The sequence below is a fragment of the Phoenix dactylifera genome, unplaced genomic scaffold (genome assembly GCF_009389715.1).
Source record: "Phoenix dactylifera cultivar Barhee BC4 unplaced genomic scaffold, palm_55x_up_171113_PBpolish2nd_filt_p 000265F, whole genome shotgun sequence".
Taxonomy (NCBI): Eukaryota; Viridiplantae; Streptophyta; class Magnoliopsida; order Arecales; family Arecaceae; genus Phoenix; species Phoenix dactylifera.
This window is the reverse complement of record NW_024067754.1, coordinates 372,056-390,387: the sequence shown is the minus strand read 5'-3', so window position 1 is coordinate 390,387 and position 18,332 is coordinate 372,056. Positions and strand designations below refer to the sequence as shown.

Here is an 18,332-nt window from a genome sequence, read left to right as displayed (position 1 = left end):
TTATGGGAATGCCTGGATTGCACCTTACTCCTGGGTGGGCCCGTATGCTAGTAAAAGGGTGACAGTATGATTGTCGTGCGTTTGTTGTGCGTCATCTCCTAATTTGTGTATCTTTTCCTTTCTTATGAGAGAGATTATTAGGCATTGGGCCCTTACAAGATCAATTTTTTATACATTGCCGGCAGGCCAATATAATATATACTAGAGGAATTAAATTTGTTTTATCTACTTTTATTTTAAATAAATCTTATTGTTTAAAGAATGGCTTCTTCTCCCGAACTCATGCTTACATGTCATTTAGAAACTTGTACAACACATAGTAGGTTTTATAATAATAAAATTTATACAATTCCTTTAGGTTGGACAATGGGCAGAAGGATCTTCATGCTTTGTTTTTGAAGGCCGTGAGAGTGTTCGGTTGCTGCAAGTGTGTTTTGAACTTTATATACATTAAAATGGAGTGTTTGGTGACCCAAATAGGATTACCACGATGATCTAAGATCACTGTAATCTTTATCCTGTGATAATCCAATCCTTGGTGATCTAAGTTTACCATGCTTGGTATGTTCCTAGAGTATCCACGAGTAAATTGTTATGCCATGAGAATTCAAGATCACTTATTATATAATACAAAAAATATCCTTGATACATGCCACGAGGATTTTTTATGTATTCTCATTTCTTATGAATTAAGAATATAAGCAAATATACTGATTTTTATAGTGTTCAAATAAATAAAGCAGTCGAGCAAATCACCACATGCAACGTCATCGCCAACTAGTCAAAGATAAAGGCTTTATTGTTAAAACAGAAAAGAAAATAAAAAGCCTTTTAACGTTTCTTTCCTTAATTTCTAGATGAACTTGTATCATAGATTTAACCATATATTCTGTTACTGGTATTTTCACAAAATGGAGAGCAAATATGTTAGGATAAATCAAAGATAATGTGCAGATCAGATGGAAGCCAGAAAATTTTCTAATTAGTTATTCGATGTAAATTCACAGCATATTTCTCCTTTAGGTACACAGGTTTCTTGTTATTCTATTGTCAGTAGAAGAATGGGAGAGAGAATCCCATCCAAAAAAAAGGAACCGAGGAAAATACATTTCACATTGGGCAGAGAAAAAGAATTTTAATTGCTTTATAATATTCCACACAGTTAAATCTTTTTGCAATATTAAGCTTTCTTAACTTAACTGTGTGGCAAAACAACTTAATTGTATGCAGAAAACACTTAACTGTGTGCAAAAAAGATTTAACTGTGTTTCAAGATGATTTAATTGTATGCCAGGCTATATTAAGTGTGTTCCAAACTTATTTAACTGTGTGCCAGGCTAAATTAAGTATTCAAACATTGATTAACTGATGCCAAGCTTACTTCAATATGTGCCATGCTATATTACTTGCATACCAAGTTTACTAACCTAATTGCAACGGTGAGTTAACTGTATTCGAGGCTATATGAATTGAGTTACAAGCTTACTTAACTAATTATAATGGTGAGAAATCCACTGTACCTATCAATATCATAAAGATCAGATTATTTGCCACTCAGTTATTATTTTCTTTTCTTTCTTTTTTTTTCTTTTCTTCTATTTTCTCCTCCCGTGTGGCCGGTAGCGCTAGAAGGAGCCGGGCCGTGGCAACCACGGGAGGAGGCCCGACCGCGGCAGCTTTATTTAGTTATTTATTTATATTATTTTATTTCATTAAAATATATTATTTATTTATTTATTCATTTATTCATATATATAATATTTATTTATTTATTTTTCTTTTCTTTCTTTTTTCTTCTTTTTCTTTCATTTTTCTTCTTTTTTTTTCTTCCCTTCTTTCCTTCTTCTTCTTTCTTCTTTCTGCTCCTCCTGCAAGCCGGCGGCGCCGGAAGGGGCTCGGGCCGTGGCGGCTGCAGGAGGGGGCTACGGGAGGGGGCCCGGCTCCGGCGGCTTTACTTATTTATTTATTTATTTATAATTATTTATTTCATTACAATATTATTTATTTATTTATTTATTTGTTCATTCATAAATTATTTATTTATTTATTTATTCGTTCATTCATATTTATTTATGCATTTATTTATTTATTTATTTTTCTTTTCTTTCTTTTTTTTTCTTTTCATTTTTTTTCTTTTCTTCTTTTTCTTTCCTTTTCTTCTTTTTTCATTTTCTTTTTTTTCTCTTATTCCCTTCTTCTTCTTTTTTCTTTCTTGTTCTCCCGCAAGCCGATGGCACCAGAAAGGGGCCGGGCCGTGGCGGCCGCAGGAGGGGCCGCAGGAGGGGCCGCAGCCATGGTGGCTTTATTTATTTATTTATATATATTTTTATTATAGTATATTATTTATTTATTTATTCATTCATTCATTCGTGTATGTGTGTGTATATATATATATTTCTTTTTCTTTTTTTTCTTTTCTTCTTTTTCTTTACTTTTCTTCTTTTTTTTCTTTTCTTTTTCTTTTTTTTCTTCTCTTCTTCCCTTCTTCTTTCTTCTCCTCCCGCGAGCCGGCAGCGCCGGAAGGGGGTCGGGTCGTGGGAGGGGGCCCAGGAGGAGGCTGGGCTGCCGCCGCCAGCGGCCGCGACTGGCCAGCGAAGAACACGTCTCCTCCTGCGAGGCTAGCGGCGCCGGAAAGAGACCGGGCCACGGAGGACGCTGGAGGAGGGCGGGCCTAGGCCGGCAACGGCCGCAGGATGGGGCTTGTGGGGGGCGGGGGCATTTCTGGCGGTGCGGCCACGGGAGGGGGCGGAGGCGGAGGCATTCCCGGCAGCACGACCGTGGAAAAGGCTTGGGAGGGGGTGAGCCGTAGCCGGTGGTGGCCACGGCTGGCCCGACCCCCTTTTTTTTCTCTTCTTTGGTGGGAATGGAAGAGGTGAGAATGAGAGATCGGTAGGATGGGGGCATTTTCGTCTTATAATGAAATATTGAAATATTGCTGGATTGGTTGTTAAACAACCAGTCAACAGAGATTAAATGTTAGAGACCAGTCAAAAAATGTACCGGTCATTAGTTTCCCCTACTTTCTATTCATCATGCTCAAAAATAGAAGAGTTAGTTCTTTTTCTATTCAGCAAATTCCTCACCGTTAAAGTTGTCTGAATTGAGAAAAAGTTTCCATTCAAAGCTAAGATTTCTGCAAGGATTGGTGACCGAATCCATTATATAATACGGTAATAACTTATCTTCCCCAAAGGATCATTATATTTGACTTGCAGTCAACACCACTGATTTCGTACGTCAACTACTCGTCCAACTGGTGCGTTCCAGGACGTAAAACATCTCCTTAATTTCCACCATTTTGGGGAGCCAAAGTGGCCAGCTCTGTTTCTGTTCTCCAGTGCGGACGCGTACAGAAGCATTTAAAACGAAAGACTTGTGTGGTCGTAAGAGAGACTTGCACAAATCTCCTAACGCGTTAATTAACGCGCAAAGGGGGGCATCTGTATCTATATAAATCAGTCCTATCCTTCCTTCCAAGTGCGCAGCAAATTTAGAGAGTATAAACTCTGTCGTGGCTCTTCTCCACTCCTCACTCTGCTCTTGTTGTGCCTTTTTTCTTCTGGCTTTTACTTTTCTCCAGGCGCCGCGAGTCTATGGAAGGGAGACGGAAAATCGATACGTGGTTGGTGTTCGCTCTTTGCTGCCGAGCTCAGTTTGCTCCTCACCGAGAGGTTGGTGTAAAATATATCTTATCATTTACACTTGGCTTTCCTTGTTAAAGAGAAAGATTGGGTAGAACATTCTGTTGGGTTTTGACCCACATGACCACAATCGTGGTCAGTTACGAGGATTACCGTAACTGTCTCCTTGAGAAGTGGAAGCATTATCCTTGATGGTAGGATAACATAACGGGTCTCACCCTCTGCCTAGAATGAAAACACGGAATCGGTCTCCATCACCGGGTGTTTGAACAGGGGCCAAAAGGGAGAAACAAAGGAAGCTTTGATCGTTCAGATTACTCATGGATCCAGGTACGCTTCCCTTTCATGATTGGTTCATGATCCTATTTACAGATGGTTTTAACATGTGGTATCAGAGCCTGGTTCATTCTAGAACCAGATCACAGTATAGGGTAGAACAAGATCATGGTAAAAAAGCCCCTTTGTGACAGTCCATCAATGCCAATGCCGGATCCGCGTCGACTCTCGGCCATGGTTTCCATCCCATCCCAATGCCGGATCTGGCCGGCATATGGCGCCGAGAGCCAACAAAGAATCCGGCGTAGCCGCCGGCCATGGCCTCACTCCCACCCAATAAAAAAAAAAAGGGAAAGAAAAACTCTTACGGGATGATCGCCGTCGGGCGGCGGATTCCAGCAGGGTAGTCTCGGGTGGCTCGATCGCCCGGGTAGTCGCCGTCGGGCGGCGTTCATCCGGCAGCAGGCGACATGAACGCCGATCGCCGCTCCTAAAGGCCGACGGGTTGGGTTCGGCGGAACCCCAACCCGCCGGCGTTGCTCCTGCTGGCGTGCGACCGCCGGTGGGCTCGCCATCGGGCGGCGAGTCCACCGGAGGCAGGCGGGCGCTAGCCGCCCGGCGACCGGAGGCAGGCGGGCTGGGTTCGGCGGAACCCTAGCCTGCCGCTAAAAGAGGAGGAAGACGGGTCGGCCCGACCCGTCTTCAGTTCTTTTAAAAAAAAAAAATTAATTTATGCATAACGGGTCCGGGTTTTGAGTTTCGACCCGAACCCGTAATCGTTAACCCGCTGCATTTAAAAGGGGCATAACAGGCATAACGGGTCCGGGTTTTTGGGTTTCAACCCGAAACCCGAATTCGTTTGGCCAATAAAAGGAAAATTTTCAGTTAAGCCCCTGTGAAACATTTTATTTATGAATACAGCCCTTCCGGGAATGTTAAAAGAATGAAAATGTTTCTGTTAAGTCCCTGTGAAACATTTTATTAATACTGAAGTCTTAGAGGGCTATTAAAAGATGAAAAATGTTTCTATTAAGTCCCTATCAAATATTTTATTTATACTGAAGTCCTTAGAGGGCTGTTAAAAGATGAAATTGTTTCTGTTAAGACCCTGTAAAATATTTTATTTATGCAGACATCCTTCCAGGGCTATAAGAAACAAAATATTTTGATTTAGTCCCTGTAAAGCATATCATTTATGCAGAGGTCCTCAAAATATGTTAATGTAGTCCCTGTAGAATATATTATTTATGCAGAGGTCCTTGTAGGGTAATGTGATAAAATTTTCTATCTTTTATTCTACATTTTTTGTATACTTGATAGCATGATATGACACATGTACTAATTGTGTAGATTAGTAAAATTTTAAATACAAGTTTTATTTTAATGTCATATTATGAATTGTCAATCATGTGCAATGTCATTATTTTAATTTGATGTCTATATTATGAAATGGTTTGGTAGTTACCAAAGTAACCCAACTAGAATGTTTAATAGACATCAAGTTATCAAATACTCTTATCCCAGGTATTAAGATAATGACTTTGCAAATTATGACTTACAGTTTTTCAATCATGAGATATTATGGATTGGCCCAAAGGTGCACCACTTTCAAATGATTGATTTGCTGAGTTAGGATAATTAATGAGTATCCTTGATTTAATAGGTATTGGATGCTCAAAGGCAATAGACCTATTTGAATTTTGGACCTATATCATTAATTATTCCTAGGTGAATTGGGAATCACCATAATAGTAATTTAGTGTTTCATAATTACAACCCAAAGGTGTATTATGGTAATATTGTTTATGTTATTCATCATTATTGCTAACTCAAAGTGTTAATGTTGTAAGCATTTTCTTATTGATAATTTTCTTATTGCAGTATCTATTCCTGATTCGCTTCATTCACAAGCTTCATCTGTTACGATCTTTAATGGAACTAATTTCTCAGAGTGGAATGAACAAGTCCAGTTTCACCTAGGTGTTCTGGATCTTAATTTAGCACTCCGATCTGAGAAATCGGCTGACATTACTGATTTGAGCAGCTCGGAAGAAAGGTCTTTTTATAAGACTTGGAAAAGATCGAACAGATTGAGCATTATGTTTATGCGGATGAGTATAGCGAATAATATCAAGTCAACGCTTCCTGAATGTGACAGTGCTCAAGCATTATTGAAAACTGTGGAAGAACATTTTCGATCTGCTGATAAGTCTCTGGTTGGGACATTAATGGCTAAGCTTACCACCATGAAATTTGATGGTACTTGTGGGATGCATGAGCATATCCTTGAAATGACAAATATAGCTGCTAAGCTGAAGGCTCTTGGGATGGATGTGAATGAATCCTTTTTAGTTCAATTTATTTTGAACTCCTTGCCTCCTCAATTTGGATCATTTCAAATTCACTATAACACTATTAAGGATAAGTGGAATGTGAATGAATTGACCAGTATGCTTGTTAAAGAGGAGACAAGACTTAAGCAACAAGGACATCATTCTGTCAATCTTGTAAGTCATGGAGCCAAGAAAAAATGGAAGAAGCCAAGAAAGGGCATGAAGAGTGGACCATCCAAGGGTAAAGAGCCTCATCTTGATACCGAGGTTCATAAGAAGAAACAAAACAAAGATAGATGCCATTTTTGCAAGAAATTGGGACACTTTCAGAAGGACTGCCATAAATGCAAGGCATGGTTTGAAAAGAAAGGTGAGCTTTTGGCTTATGTATATTTTGAATCAAACCTTACTGAAGTTCCTTCTAATACTTGGTGGTTTGACTCAGGTTCTAATGTTCATGTTTCAAATACGATGCAGGGATTCCTTACAACCCAGATGCAAGATCCAAATGAGAGTTTTATCGTTTTGGAAAATGGGGTTAGAGTTCCTGTAACAGCTGTTGGAACCTATCGTTTGTTTTTTAAATACTGGTTGTCATTTAGATTTGCTTCAGACTCTTTATGTTCCTTCTATTTCTAGAGATTTAATTTCTGTTTCTAAACTTGATGTTGAAGGATATTTCTTTAAAACTGGGAATGGTAGTTTGCGTCTTTTCAAAGACAATATCTTCCTTGGTTCTGGTGTTTTGTGTGATGGCTTATATAAAGTAAATCTTGATAATCATTTTGCTGAAACTCTTATGACCTTGCATCGTAATATTGGAATTAAACGAAACCTGATAAATGAAAAATCTTCTAACTTGTGGCATAAAAGATTGGGTCATATATCCAAAGAAAGGTTAGAGAGATTAGTAAAGGATGGGATTTTGTCAAACTTAGACTTTACTGATCTCGGTATGTGTGTGGATTGCATTAAGGGAAAGCAAACCAAACACACAAAGAAAGTTGCCACAAGAAGTAAAGAACTTCTTGAAATTATCCATACAGACATTTGTGGGCCTTTTGACTCCCCATCATTTGGTGGAGAGAAGTATTTTATCACCTTTATTGATGATTTTTCACGTTATGGTTATGTCTATTTGTTGCATGAAAAATCTCAGGCAGTGGATGTCCTAGAGGTATACATTACTGAGGTTGAAAGACAATTAGATAGAAAGGTGAAAATTGTCAGGTCTGATAGAGGTGGTGAATATTATGGTAGGTATGATGAAACAGGACAACACCCTGGCCCATTTGCTAAACTCTTAGAAAAGCATGGTATACGTGCCCAACACACTATGCCGGAAACGCCACAGCAGAATGGAGTAGCTGAAAGGCGTAATCGTACACTTATGGATATGGTTAGGAGTATGTTAAGTAATTTTCCGTTACCCATATCATTGTGGATGGAAGCCCTTAAGACCGCTGTATACATATTAAACCGGGTTCCTAGTAAGGTAGTTCCAAAAACTCCCTTTGAGTTATGGACAGGAAGGAAAATGAGTTTAAGACACCTGCATGTTTGGGGTTGTCTAGCGGAGGCCAGAATTTATAATCCACATGAAAAGAAATTGGATTTTAGAACGATTAGTGGATACTTTATAGGTTATCCCGAAAAATCCAAAGGGTATAGGATTTACTGTCCTAACCATAGTACAAGAATTATAGAGACCGGTAATGTCAAATTCATTGAGAATGGTGAAACCAGTGGGAGTGATAAACCACAAAATGTGAAAATTCAAGAAGTTAGGGTGCAAGTCCCTTTACCCATGACTTCGAAGAAAATTGTTATTCCTACAGTTGTCACACAGTTTAATAACAATGAACAACAAATTAATGATCAAACACTCCATAATGAAGTTATCACCACTGAACAAGTTGTAGAAGAACCACAAGGGATGACATTAAGGAGATCTCAAAGAGAAAGAAGATCTGCCATTCCAAATGATTATATGGTTTATCTACAAGAATTTGATTTTGATATAGGGACAAGAAAAGATCCGGTTTCTTTTAAACAAGCCATAGAAAGTATTGATTCTACTAAATGGATCGATGCCATGAAAGATGAGTTGAAATCAATGGATCAGAATGAAGTCTGGGATGTCATTGATTTGCCCGAAGGTTGTAAGACAGTTGGGTGTAAGTAGGTCTTTAAGACCAAGCTCGACTCAAAGGGTAATGTTGAACGACATAAAGCTAGACTGGTGGCCAAAGGTTTCATTCAGAAAGGAGGCATTGATTATAAAGAGACCTTTTCTCCTGTATCTAAAAAAGACTCATTTAGAATCATTATGGCTTTGGTTGCACATTATGATTTAGAGTTGCACCAAATGGATGTAAAAACTGCTTTTCTGAATGGGAGTTTAGATGAAGAAGTCTATATGGACCAGCCCGAAGGTTTCCCATTAAAGAAAAAAGAACACATGGTTTGCAAATTAAAGAAGTCAATATATGGTCTTAAACAAGCTTCCCGACAATGGTATCGCAAGTTCAATGATACCATCACTTCCTTCGGTTTTAAGGAAAATACTGTTGATCGGTGTATATACCTGAAGGTTAGTGGGAGCAAGTTTATCTTTTTGGTCTTATATGTTGATGACATATTGCTTGCCAGTAGTGATCTTGGCTTATTTTATGAAACTAAGGTTTTTCTCTCAAGGAACTTTGAAATGAAAGATATGAATGAGGCAACCTACGTGATAGGCATTGAAATATTTCGTGATCGATCACGTGGATTGTTAGGGTTGTCTCAAAAGGCATATATAGACAGAGTTCTAGAGAGATTTGGTATGGAGAACTGTTCAGCCAGTGTTGTTCCAATTCAGAAAGGGGATAAATTTAGTCTCATGCAATGCCCACAGAATGAATTGGAACGTAAGCAGATGGAAAATATACCTTATGCTTCTGCAGTCGGTAGCTTGATGTACGCTCAGACCTGTACCAGACCGGACATCAGTTTTGCAGTTGGAATGCTAGGAAGATACCAAAGTAATCCAGGGATGGATCACTGGAAAGCTGCAAAGAAGGTGATGAGATACTTGCAAGGAACAAAGAATTACATGCTTACATATAGAAAGTCAGATAACCTTGAGGTGATTGGCTATTCGGATTCAGACTTTGCTGGATGTGTGGATAGTAGAAAGTCAACATTTGGTTTTTTGTTCCTATTAGCTGGAGGAGCAATCTCATGAAAAAGTGCCAAACAGACAAGCACTGCTTCATCCACCATGGAAGCAGAATTTGTGGCATGCTTTAAGGCCACGGTTCATAGTTTGTGGCTGCGTAACTTTATCTCGGGACTTGGGATTGTTGACTCTATTGCAAGGCCGCTGAGAATCTTTGGTGATAATACTGCAGCCGTCCATTTCTCCAGAAACGACAAATATTCTAATGGTGCCAAGCACATTGAGCTTAAATATTTTGTTGTCAAGGAGGAAGTTCAGAAATAAAATGTGTCTATAGAAAATATGAGGACAGAGCTCATGATTGCCAATCCTTTGACAAAAGGTTTACAACCGAAGACTTTTAAAGAGCATGTTGAAAGAATGGGTCTTAGTTGTAATCTATGATATTAATTGAGGATTGTATTATGTTTATTTCTTTGACACTTAGATATAATTGATTATGTTTCTGATTTTCCTGTTCTTCAAATATATGTACATGTATGGGTTTGAATGTATGATTACAGGAATTGTCTCTGACAAAGACATAATATTTGACCATTAAAGATACTTCTCATTTATGGACTGTGGTTAAATAATTTGCTAGTGTTGTAGTACTTGGAAGGAACTATGTCATTATATTGATGTGGAACCGCCTTGACTCGCATTAGTAAGTTGTTTAATTATGGTATTATGATGACCCAACTGACTATGGATTAGAATGATGCGCGCCTAATATTTATATCATTCTAACCAAAGTATGGTCATATGGGCCAAGTGGGAGAATGTTGGGTTTTGACCCACATGACCACATCGTGGTCAGTTACGAGGATTACCGTAACTGTCTCCTTGAGAAGTGGAAGCATTATCCTTGATGGTAGGATAACATAACGGGTCTCACCCTCTGCCTAGAATGAAAACACGGAATCGGTCTCCATCATCGGGTGTTTGAACAGGGGCCAAGAGGGAGAAACAAAGGAAGCTTTGATCGTTCAGATTACTCATGGATCCAGGTACGCTTCCCTTTCATGATTGGTTCATGATCCTATTTACAGATGGTTTTAACACATTCTTCCCAAAAAGACTGGGGAGAATATACTAATGTATCGTTTATGCATGACAAAGATATTAACGTGGCATGTACCTGGTGCCCTGATGGTGAATTCTGGCCGACCTTTGAAAATTTCTCAAAAGTTTCAGTTGAAAATTCAGTTCTGCCACCTCCTTCAGAAAACATAATAAATAAAGAGGTTGCATATTCTTTTAGCTCAAATTAAGTACTTTAGACATAATTTGCAGGTTATACACACTAATACACATTTTGTGTTTCAAAATTTCTCAAAAGAGTTCCTCGACAAAGAATTGATGTTCTGAAATACTTCGATAAAAGACGGAAAGGACATGCCAGTTTCACTGGTCTTGATGCCTAATTTGCTTTTTTTGGGAATGGGAGGGGATTGGGGATTGTGTGGTTCCTGACCAACCAAGTCAAAGCCACTCGGTCCCCTGTTTCAGAACGCACATAGTATATATAAATGTATATAGAAGATCTTCATGTCACGGTAGGTAGATGACGTAAGGATATGGAAACCTTTTGTAGGCGCTCCATTAGCCTATGACATTGTCTCTTTGCTAAATCTGTTGAAAATTATAATTCCACAGATTCAAACCCGTCCATGATGAGAGTAGTGCACCGGCACGGCCCATGCTCGCCGCTGAGCCCCAGCCGGAAGCCAGCCGACGTCAAACTCCTAAACCAGGACCAAGATCGAGTCAACTGGCTCCAACGCCAGATCTCCATCGCCTCCAACGGCACTCGTGCCTCGCTCGCCGCAACTATCCCCGCCAACTCCGGCGGCTCGATCGGGACCGGCAATTACGTCGTCAAAGTCGGTTTCGGCACCCCTAAGAACGACTTCACGGTGATCTTCGACACCGGCAGCGACATCACATGGATCCAGTGCAAGCCGTGCAGTGGTCGTAACTGCTACCCCCAACAGGATCCACTCTTCGACCCATCTCAATCCTCCACCTATTCCAACATCTCCTGTAGCTCCCCCAGTTGCAAAAAGCTCGACTCTCGCAACTGCTCGGCCGGCAGCAGGTGCCGCTACAAAATCGAATACGGCGATAAATCCCAGTCGAAGGGCTTCTTCGGCAGCGACACCCTCACACTGACGCCCTCCGACGTGCTGCCGAATTTCTTGTTCGGCTGCGGCGATCAGAGCAAGGGGCTCTTCGGTAGGGCTGCCAGTCTGCTCGGTTTAGGGCGTAGACCAGTATCGCTAGTATCGCAGTCGTCGCCGAAGTATGGCGGTGTCTTCTCTTACTGCATTCCATCCACATCGAGCAAGCCAGGCTATCTGACACTAGGCAGTCGTCCACTGTCGAACGTCCAGTTCACGCCGTTGCGGACATTCTCCAATTTGCCTTCATTCTACTTCCTTGATCTCGTGGCAATCAAAGTCGGCGGTAAGCAGCTTCCAATATCTTCGAAGTTGTTCTCTACTGCCGGGACGGTGCTTGATTCCGGCACGGTGATCAACAGATTGCCTCCATCGGCCTACGCCGCCCTTCGGTTGGCGTTCCGTAAGCAGATGACCAGGTACAAGATGGCGCCGCGTCTGTCGATACTGGACACATGCTATGATTTCACCGGCTATGACACGGTGACGGTGCCGACGGTGGCGCTGGTGTTTGGAGGCGGGACTACCCTTAACGTCGACTTCTCCGGCATACTGTACGTGCCCAGCGTGTCGCAGGCGTGCCTGGCGTTCGCCCCCAATGGCGATCCGAGAGACTTTGGCATCATCGGCAACGCGCAGCAGAAGCGGTTTAATGTGGTTTATGACATTCCAAATATGAGAATTGGGTTTGGCGGCAATGCTTGTAGTTAATTGGTCGAACACAATGGTTGGGAGCATGATAGATAAACTGATTGATCAAGCAAGCTGGAGAGAAGAAAAAGAAATTAAGAGTTCATGGTAAGAAAACAGAACAAAAAGAGAACCAGCCTAGTGTAGGACGAAATGGTGCCTCTACTTAATTATTCAAGAAAAAAATAGCATGATTATAGTCGTGCTAATTTATCTTTGGCATGATAAAAACTGGATCTTGATTTGAGCTCGTCCTCATTTGGTTTCGATGTTTTGGCTGTTCTATGCGTCTAGTCATCGGAGCAAATGAAGTTAGGTGCAGCATCATTATCAAAGAAAAAGCATCACGGAAGGGTTTTTAAAATAATCACTTCGTGAAAACACTTTTACATGACAAAGGGTCTACAAGTTCCTAGAAATTAACTTCCACGTCAAAATTTGACTTGGTAAACAAAACTTTATATGATTCATGCAACACGTCGATAGTATTCGCCAATGGCCGCGTTTGAGATACTGGACACCTGCTACAACTTCACTGGGTATAGCAGAATTAGAGTGCCTGCGGTACGCTCTGCAGTTCAGTGCTGGTGTCACGTTTAACGTCGATGCCTCGGGGATCCTCCTTTTCGCGAGCCCCTCGCAGGGTTGCCTCGCATTCGCCAGCGTCGATGAGGATGGGCTTTCCATAGTTGGGAACATGCAGCAGAGGACGTTCGACGTGGTTTATGACGTTGCCAGGGAAATGATTGGGTTTGGTGCCGGAGGATGCAGCTGAGGGATTATGAGTACAGCAGTTATGAGCAGCAGTGCTTTGAGGATGTAATAAATAATGTTAGCTTACTCTGTTTTCTCTTTAGGATTATTTCATAAAATTGATAGAAGAATTGCCTGTGTCAGCCGCTGGGGATACCTCCCAATATTTGAATAGAAGACTTGCTTCCTGAAGGGAAAGGGTACACCTACTAGCTTTAGGCATGCTTGCAATATAGATTATCCGGTCAAGCTTTTCAACACCCCTTTAGCTAGTAAGATACTGATTTGCAAGGGATGGACGATATGGGTAACAAGGCCGGGTATGGGTTTAATTTTGATTCCTTATGTGGTTTGGCTGTTCCAAACTTTTAAGCAAATGTAATTAAGTAATCTATAAGAAAGCTTTCTTGATTTTAAGTAAATATAATTGAGTAATCTATAAGAAAGCTGTAAAGAAGTAAAGCAAGATAGATCACAACACAAACATAAGGTTTTTACAGTGGTTCGGAGCCAACCCTGGCTCCTACATCCACTCCCTAAGCTTCTCTTGGGAGTTCACTATAATCTCAAGATTACAGCCCAGTAGTTTTACAAGCTCACAACCCAACTTATTGTTTTCGCAGTATCACAACGAACCTGGTCGGTTTTTCCTGGCTCACCGACTAAAACTGCTCCGTTTGTTTTTTCTGGCTCACAAACATCCCCATTGATTTTACAGGCTCACCAACAAACCTTAACCCCTTGATTCACCAAAACTAGTTTCTTTTTTTTTGACGCAATAGCGGCTTACACACTACGGGTGTGAATGCGGCCAACAAAATTAGAAAATAGAGAAACTGATTTTTCTTAGTTCACAAAGTGTTTCTCAACATCAACAAGAAGAAAGAGATTGTAAAAATTCTACCAATTTCAATGTCAACAGCATCTACGTTAGGAGTAATACTACTAAATTCTTCTGCACTGAAGGTATCAAGAACAATAGTGCTTTCAATGTATGACATGTCTCGCTCCTAGCAACAATTAATATATTGATTTTTTAAAAAAGGTTAGATCTGACGGCTGCGCATTCACCCTCGGTGGCATTGTTTGTTTAGAAAGTCGATTGTCTGTCCACCAGGAGAGTGTTGGCTCGGAGGGGGTGAGCATCACTCCAGATTGTGGGGTTTGCTAGGCGGCAAAGGAGTCTATACTCCACGTCTTGTTCGGTTGCCAGCGTGCTGCTCAGATTTGGGAGTGTGCTTCGGCCTCTTTTGATTTGTGTCGGGGATGAGCATCGATTGAGGATTTTCTAATCTTCTTGGCAGAGTCCTCTCGGAGGCCCGACCAGTAAGAGCAGGGGATTACGGCAGCTTATCTAGCTTAACACTACTGTCTAGATAGAATCTCTTCGAGGATAGAGATACACATCCGAGAGTGGGGGTGGATAGGGCCTTACTTCATGCGGCGGAGGTCCTCGACATCACTGTGTCGGCGTCTCTTGGGTTGGTTAGGAAAATCAGGGGCTTTCACTCCGCTCATGTAGCATTCACGATTATTCTCATCTCCTGAGAGCTCCCACCCCTTGGTTTTTTCAAGATAAACTTCGACGATAATGTCACAGCAAGTTGATGCTGCGACGCTGGGTTTGTCATCAGAGATTAGCAGACCAGATTAGTGGCGGGCGGGGGGCGGCGCATCTTTGATCAAATTGTTGCTAGGGCCGAGGTTAGAGCTGCTTGGGAGGGCGTTTTGAATGCAAAACAAGTGCTGGTGCGGGCTACATTATTCTTGAGAGGGATGCCGCCACGGTGATTGAGGGGATTCAAAATCCCAAGCAGTCTGCTGGGAGGATGCGGCTGCTCCATGACATTCGCCGTCTTTTAGGTGAATGTATTTTCTTCCGGGCCTCTACTGTGTATAGGGAGGCCAACAGTGCTACGAATTGGGTAGCTTTTTATGCGGCCCACTACTTCGGTGATGTCATCTGGGAGGGACATGACCCTGTACAATCTTTCTTGCATTTTGACTTTATGGACTATACTCACACATGGTGTATGTGAGTCGCTGATGTACCAAAAAAAAACAAAAGAAAAAAAAGAAAAGAAAAGAAGATTAGATCATCATACTGATTTGCCAGCTGAGCTTCTCATAGTACAATGAGATTTTAGAAGACATTATGCTGATACCACAATCAGTTAATAGAAGCCATAAGATATAATAACTCTATGTAATGGTGAATAAATAAATAAAGAAGAGTAGATGTAAAGAGATAAACCAATCAGCCATGTTCCCCTCCTTTTCTTTTTGGGTACAAGCATGGGCTTTAACCTGAAATTAGAGACTGGATGCAATTCTAATTTCTAAGAGCCAGAAACACAGGATCTGAAAACTCCAACATACAAACTAGATATGTTACGGTGGAAAGAGAAAACTGCAACACAGCCGCATCATCTCAGGCTTAAAGCTGACTTTTCCCCAACTTTGATGTACAACGCTGTCATTGTTGTAACTTGTTTCACGTAGCAATACTCATTTTTTGAACTGTCACTCCGGTAATGTTAAATGTATGGGGCAAAATTAATTCCCCACTCTCCGAAAGAACCTGGTATAACAAAAAGTTTCCGTTGACCGGTTCTAAAATCTTTAGTCTAATGATTTCACTAATTTTTGATCCTTGAGAGCCTTTTATTTTTTAATAAAATACCGAAAATGCCCCTGCCCCTCTTGATCTCCTATTTCCACCGAAGAAGAAGAAGAAAAAGGGGGTCGCAACGGCCAACCGCGGCCGCCGTCGGCCACGGCCCGGCACCCTCCGGAACCCCCTCCCGCGGCCACCTCGGCACCTCCCCACCATGGGGCGGGGGCATTCCCGACAGCCTCCCGCGTCTTGCGGCCGGCGCCTGCCACAGCCTGGCCCCCTCCTGCGTCCGTCGTGGCTGGCGGCAGCCACGGCTCGTTCCCCTCCCGCGTTCGCCGCGGCCCAGCCCCTTTCCGATGCCGCCGGCCTCACGGAAGGAGAAGACTTCTCTGCTAGCCAGCCGCTGCTGGCTGCGGCCCGGCATCCTCCCACAGCCGCCATGGCCCAGCCCCCTTTCGGGCCGGCCTCGCAGGAGGAGAAGAAAGGAGAAGAAAGAAGAAGAAGGGAGGAAGAGAAGAAAAAAGAAAAAAAAAAGAAAAAAGAAGAAAAAAAAGAAAAGGAAAAAAAAAGAAAAAAAGAAAAGAAACAATAAATATATATATATATATATATGAACAAATAAATAAATAAATAAGATAATAAATAAATATATTTTAATAAAATAAAATAATAAATAAATGAAGAAAGGAGGCCGGGCCGCGACTGTCGTAGGTGCCGCCGACCACGGCCAGGCCATCTCCTGTGGCCGCCACAGCTCTGCCCCCTTTTGATGCTGCCGGCCTCGTGGGAGGAGAAGAAAGGAAAAGAAAGGAGAAAGAAGTAGGGAAGAAGAGAAGAAAAAAGAAAAAAAAGAAAAGGAAAGAAAAGAAAAAAGAATAAATAAAAAAATAAATGCATAAATATATATATATATATATGTGTGTGTGTATATATATATATATGAATGAACAAATAAATAAATAAATATATTTCAATGAAATAAAATAATAAATTAAATAAATAAATAAAAAGGAAAATAATGAGTGAGTGGAAAATAATCTGATCTTTATGATATTGATAGGTACAGTAAATTTGTCACCATTTTAATTGATTAAGCTTGAAACTCCGTTTATATAACCTCGAACATAGTTAACTCACCATTGCAATTAGGCTAGTAAGCTTGGTACATAGGTAATATAGCATGACACACATTAAAGTAACCTTAGCACACAGTTAATCAATGTTAAGTGAATACTTAATCTAGCCTGGCGCACACAATTAAGTTTGTCGAACACACATAAGTAAACTTAGAACACACTTAATCTAGCATGGCATAAAATCTTGGAACACACTTAATTTAGCCCGAAACACACTAAATCTTCCCTACACATAGTTAAATCTTTTCTGCAATTAGGTTAGTAAGCTTGGTGCATAGGTAATATAGCATGTCACATATTTAAGTAAGCTTGGCACGTAGTTAATCAATGTTAAACACTTAATCTAGCCTGGCTCACATAGTTAAGTTATCTCGACACACAGTAAGTAAGCTTGGAACATACTTAATCTAGCATGGCACAAAATCTTGGAACACACTTAATTTAGCCCGAAACATACTTAAATCTTCCTGCTCATAGTTAAGTCTTCTCTGTAATTAGGTTAGTAAGCTTGGTATACAGGTAATATAGCATGGCACACATTTAAGTAAGCTTGGCAAGCAGATAATCAATGTTTGAACACTTAATCTAACCTGGCACACAGTTAAATCTTTTCGACACACAATTAAATCCACGATACCTATCAATATCATAAAGATCAGATTATTGGCCACTCACTCAATATTTTTTTTTCTTTTTCTTTTCTTCTTCTTTTTTTTTTCTTTTATTTTCTCCTCCCGTGAGGCCGGCGATGCCAGAAGGGGGCCGAGCCGTGGCGGCAGTAGCCGTAGTGGCTTTATTTATTTATTTTATTTCATTACAATATCTTTATTTATTATCTTATTTACTTATTTATTCGTTCATTCATATATATGTATGTACTTATTTATTTAATTTTCTCTTTTATTTTTTATTTTCTTTTCTTTTCTTCTTTTTTTTGTTCTTCTATTTTCTCCTCTCGTGAGGCTGGCGGCGCCAGAAGGGAGCCGGGCCGTGGCGGCCGCAGCCGGCAGCAGCCGTGGCGGATTTATTTATTTATTTATTATTTTATTTCATTACAATATATTATTTATTTATTTGTTTGTTCATTGATATATATATATATATATGTGTGTGTGTATTTATTTATGCATTTATTTATTTATTTATTTATTCTTCTTTTCTTTTCTTCTTTTTTTTCTTTTTCTTTCCTTTTTTCTTCTCTTCTTCCCTTCTCATTCTTTCTTCTTTCTTCTTTCTTCTCCTCACTGTAAGGCCGGCGGTGCCGGAAGCAGGCCGGGCCGTGGTGACCGCAAGAGGGGGCCGAGCCGCAGCCAGCGGCAGCCGCGGCCGGCAGCGCCTGTGGCAGCCACGGCGGCTACAGCTGGCTAGCAGAGAACTCTTCTCCTCCCGCGAGGCCGGCGGCGGGGGACGTAGGAGGAGGGTGGGCCGTAGCCGGCGACGACCGCGGAATGCGGGAGGGCACCCCCTTCTTCTTTATCTTCTTCAGCACCTCCCTACCGTG

At 41.1% G+C, this 18,332-nt stretch overlaps 2 protein-coding genes across 2 annotated transcripts in view; both read left to right on the top strand.

The window, feature by feature from the left end:
• Window positions 1-5,897, top strand: part of LOC120105348 (aspartyl protease family protein At5g10770-like) — a 43,383-nt gene extending 37,486 nt beyond the window's left edge. Inside the window, exon 4 of the mRNA XM_039117713.1 lies at window positions 5,799-5,897. Within this exon, the coding sequence (XP_038973641.1) occupies window positions 5,799-5,897 (99 nt within the window). The remainder of the gene's footprint in view (window positions 1-5,798) is intronic.
• On the top strand, window positions 3,448-12,575 carry LOC120105355 (aspartyl protease family protein At5g10770-like). Its single transcript, XM_039117721.1, has 2 exons — window positions 3,448-3,671; window positions 11,112-12,575. Exon 2 carries the CDS (start codon window positions 11,126-11,128, stop codon window positions 12,344-12,346), a length of 1,221 nt encoding a protein of 406 aa, XP_038973649.1. The 5' UTR covers window positions 3,448-3,671; window positions 11,112-11,125; the 3' UTR covers window positions 12,347-12,575.
• Window positions 12,576-18,332: the final 5,757 nt, after the last annotated feature.

Coding starts and splice junctions, on each gene's coding strand:
- LOC120105355 (XM_039117721.1), top strand. CDS start 11,126: ATGATGAGAGTAGTGCACCGGCACGGCCCATGCTCGCCGCTGAGCCCC.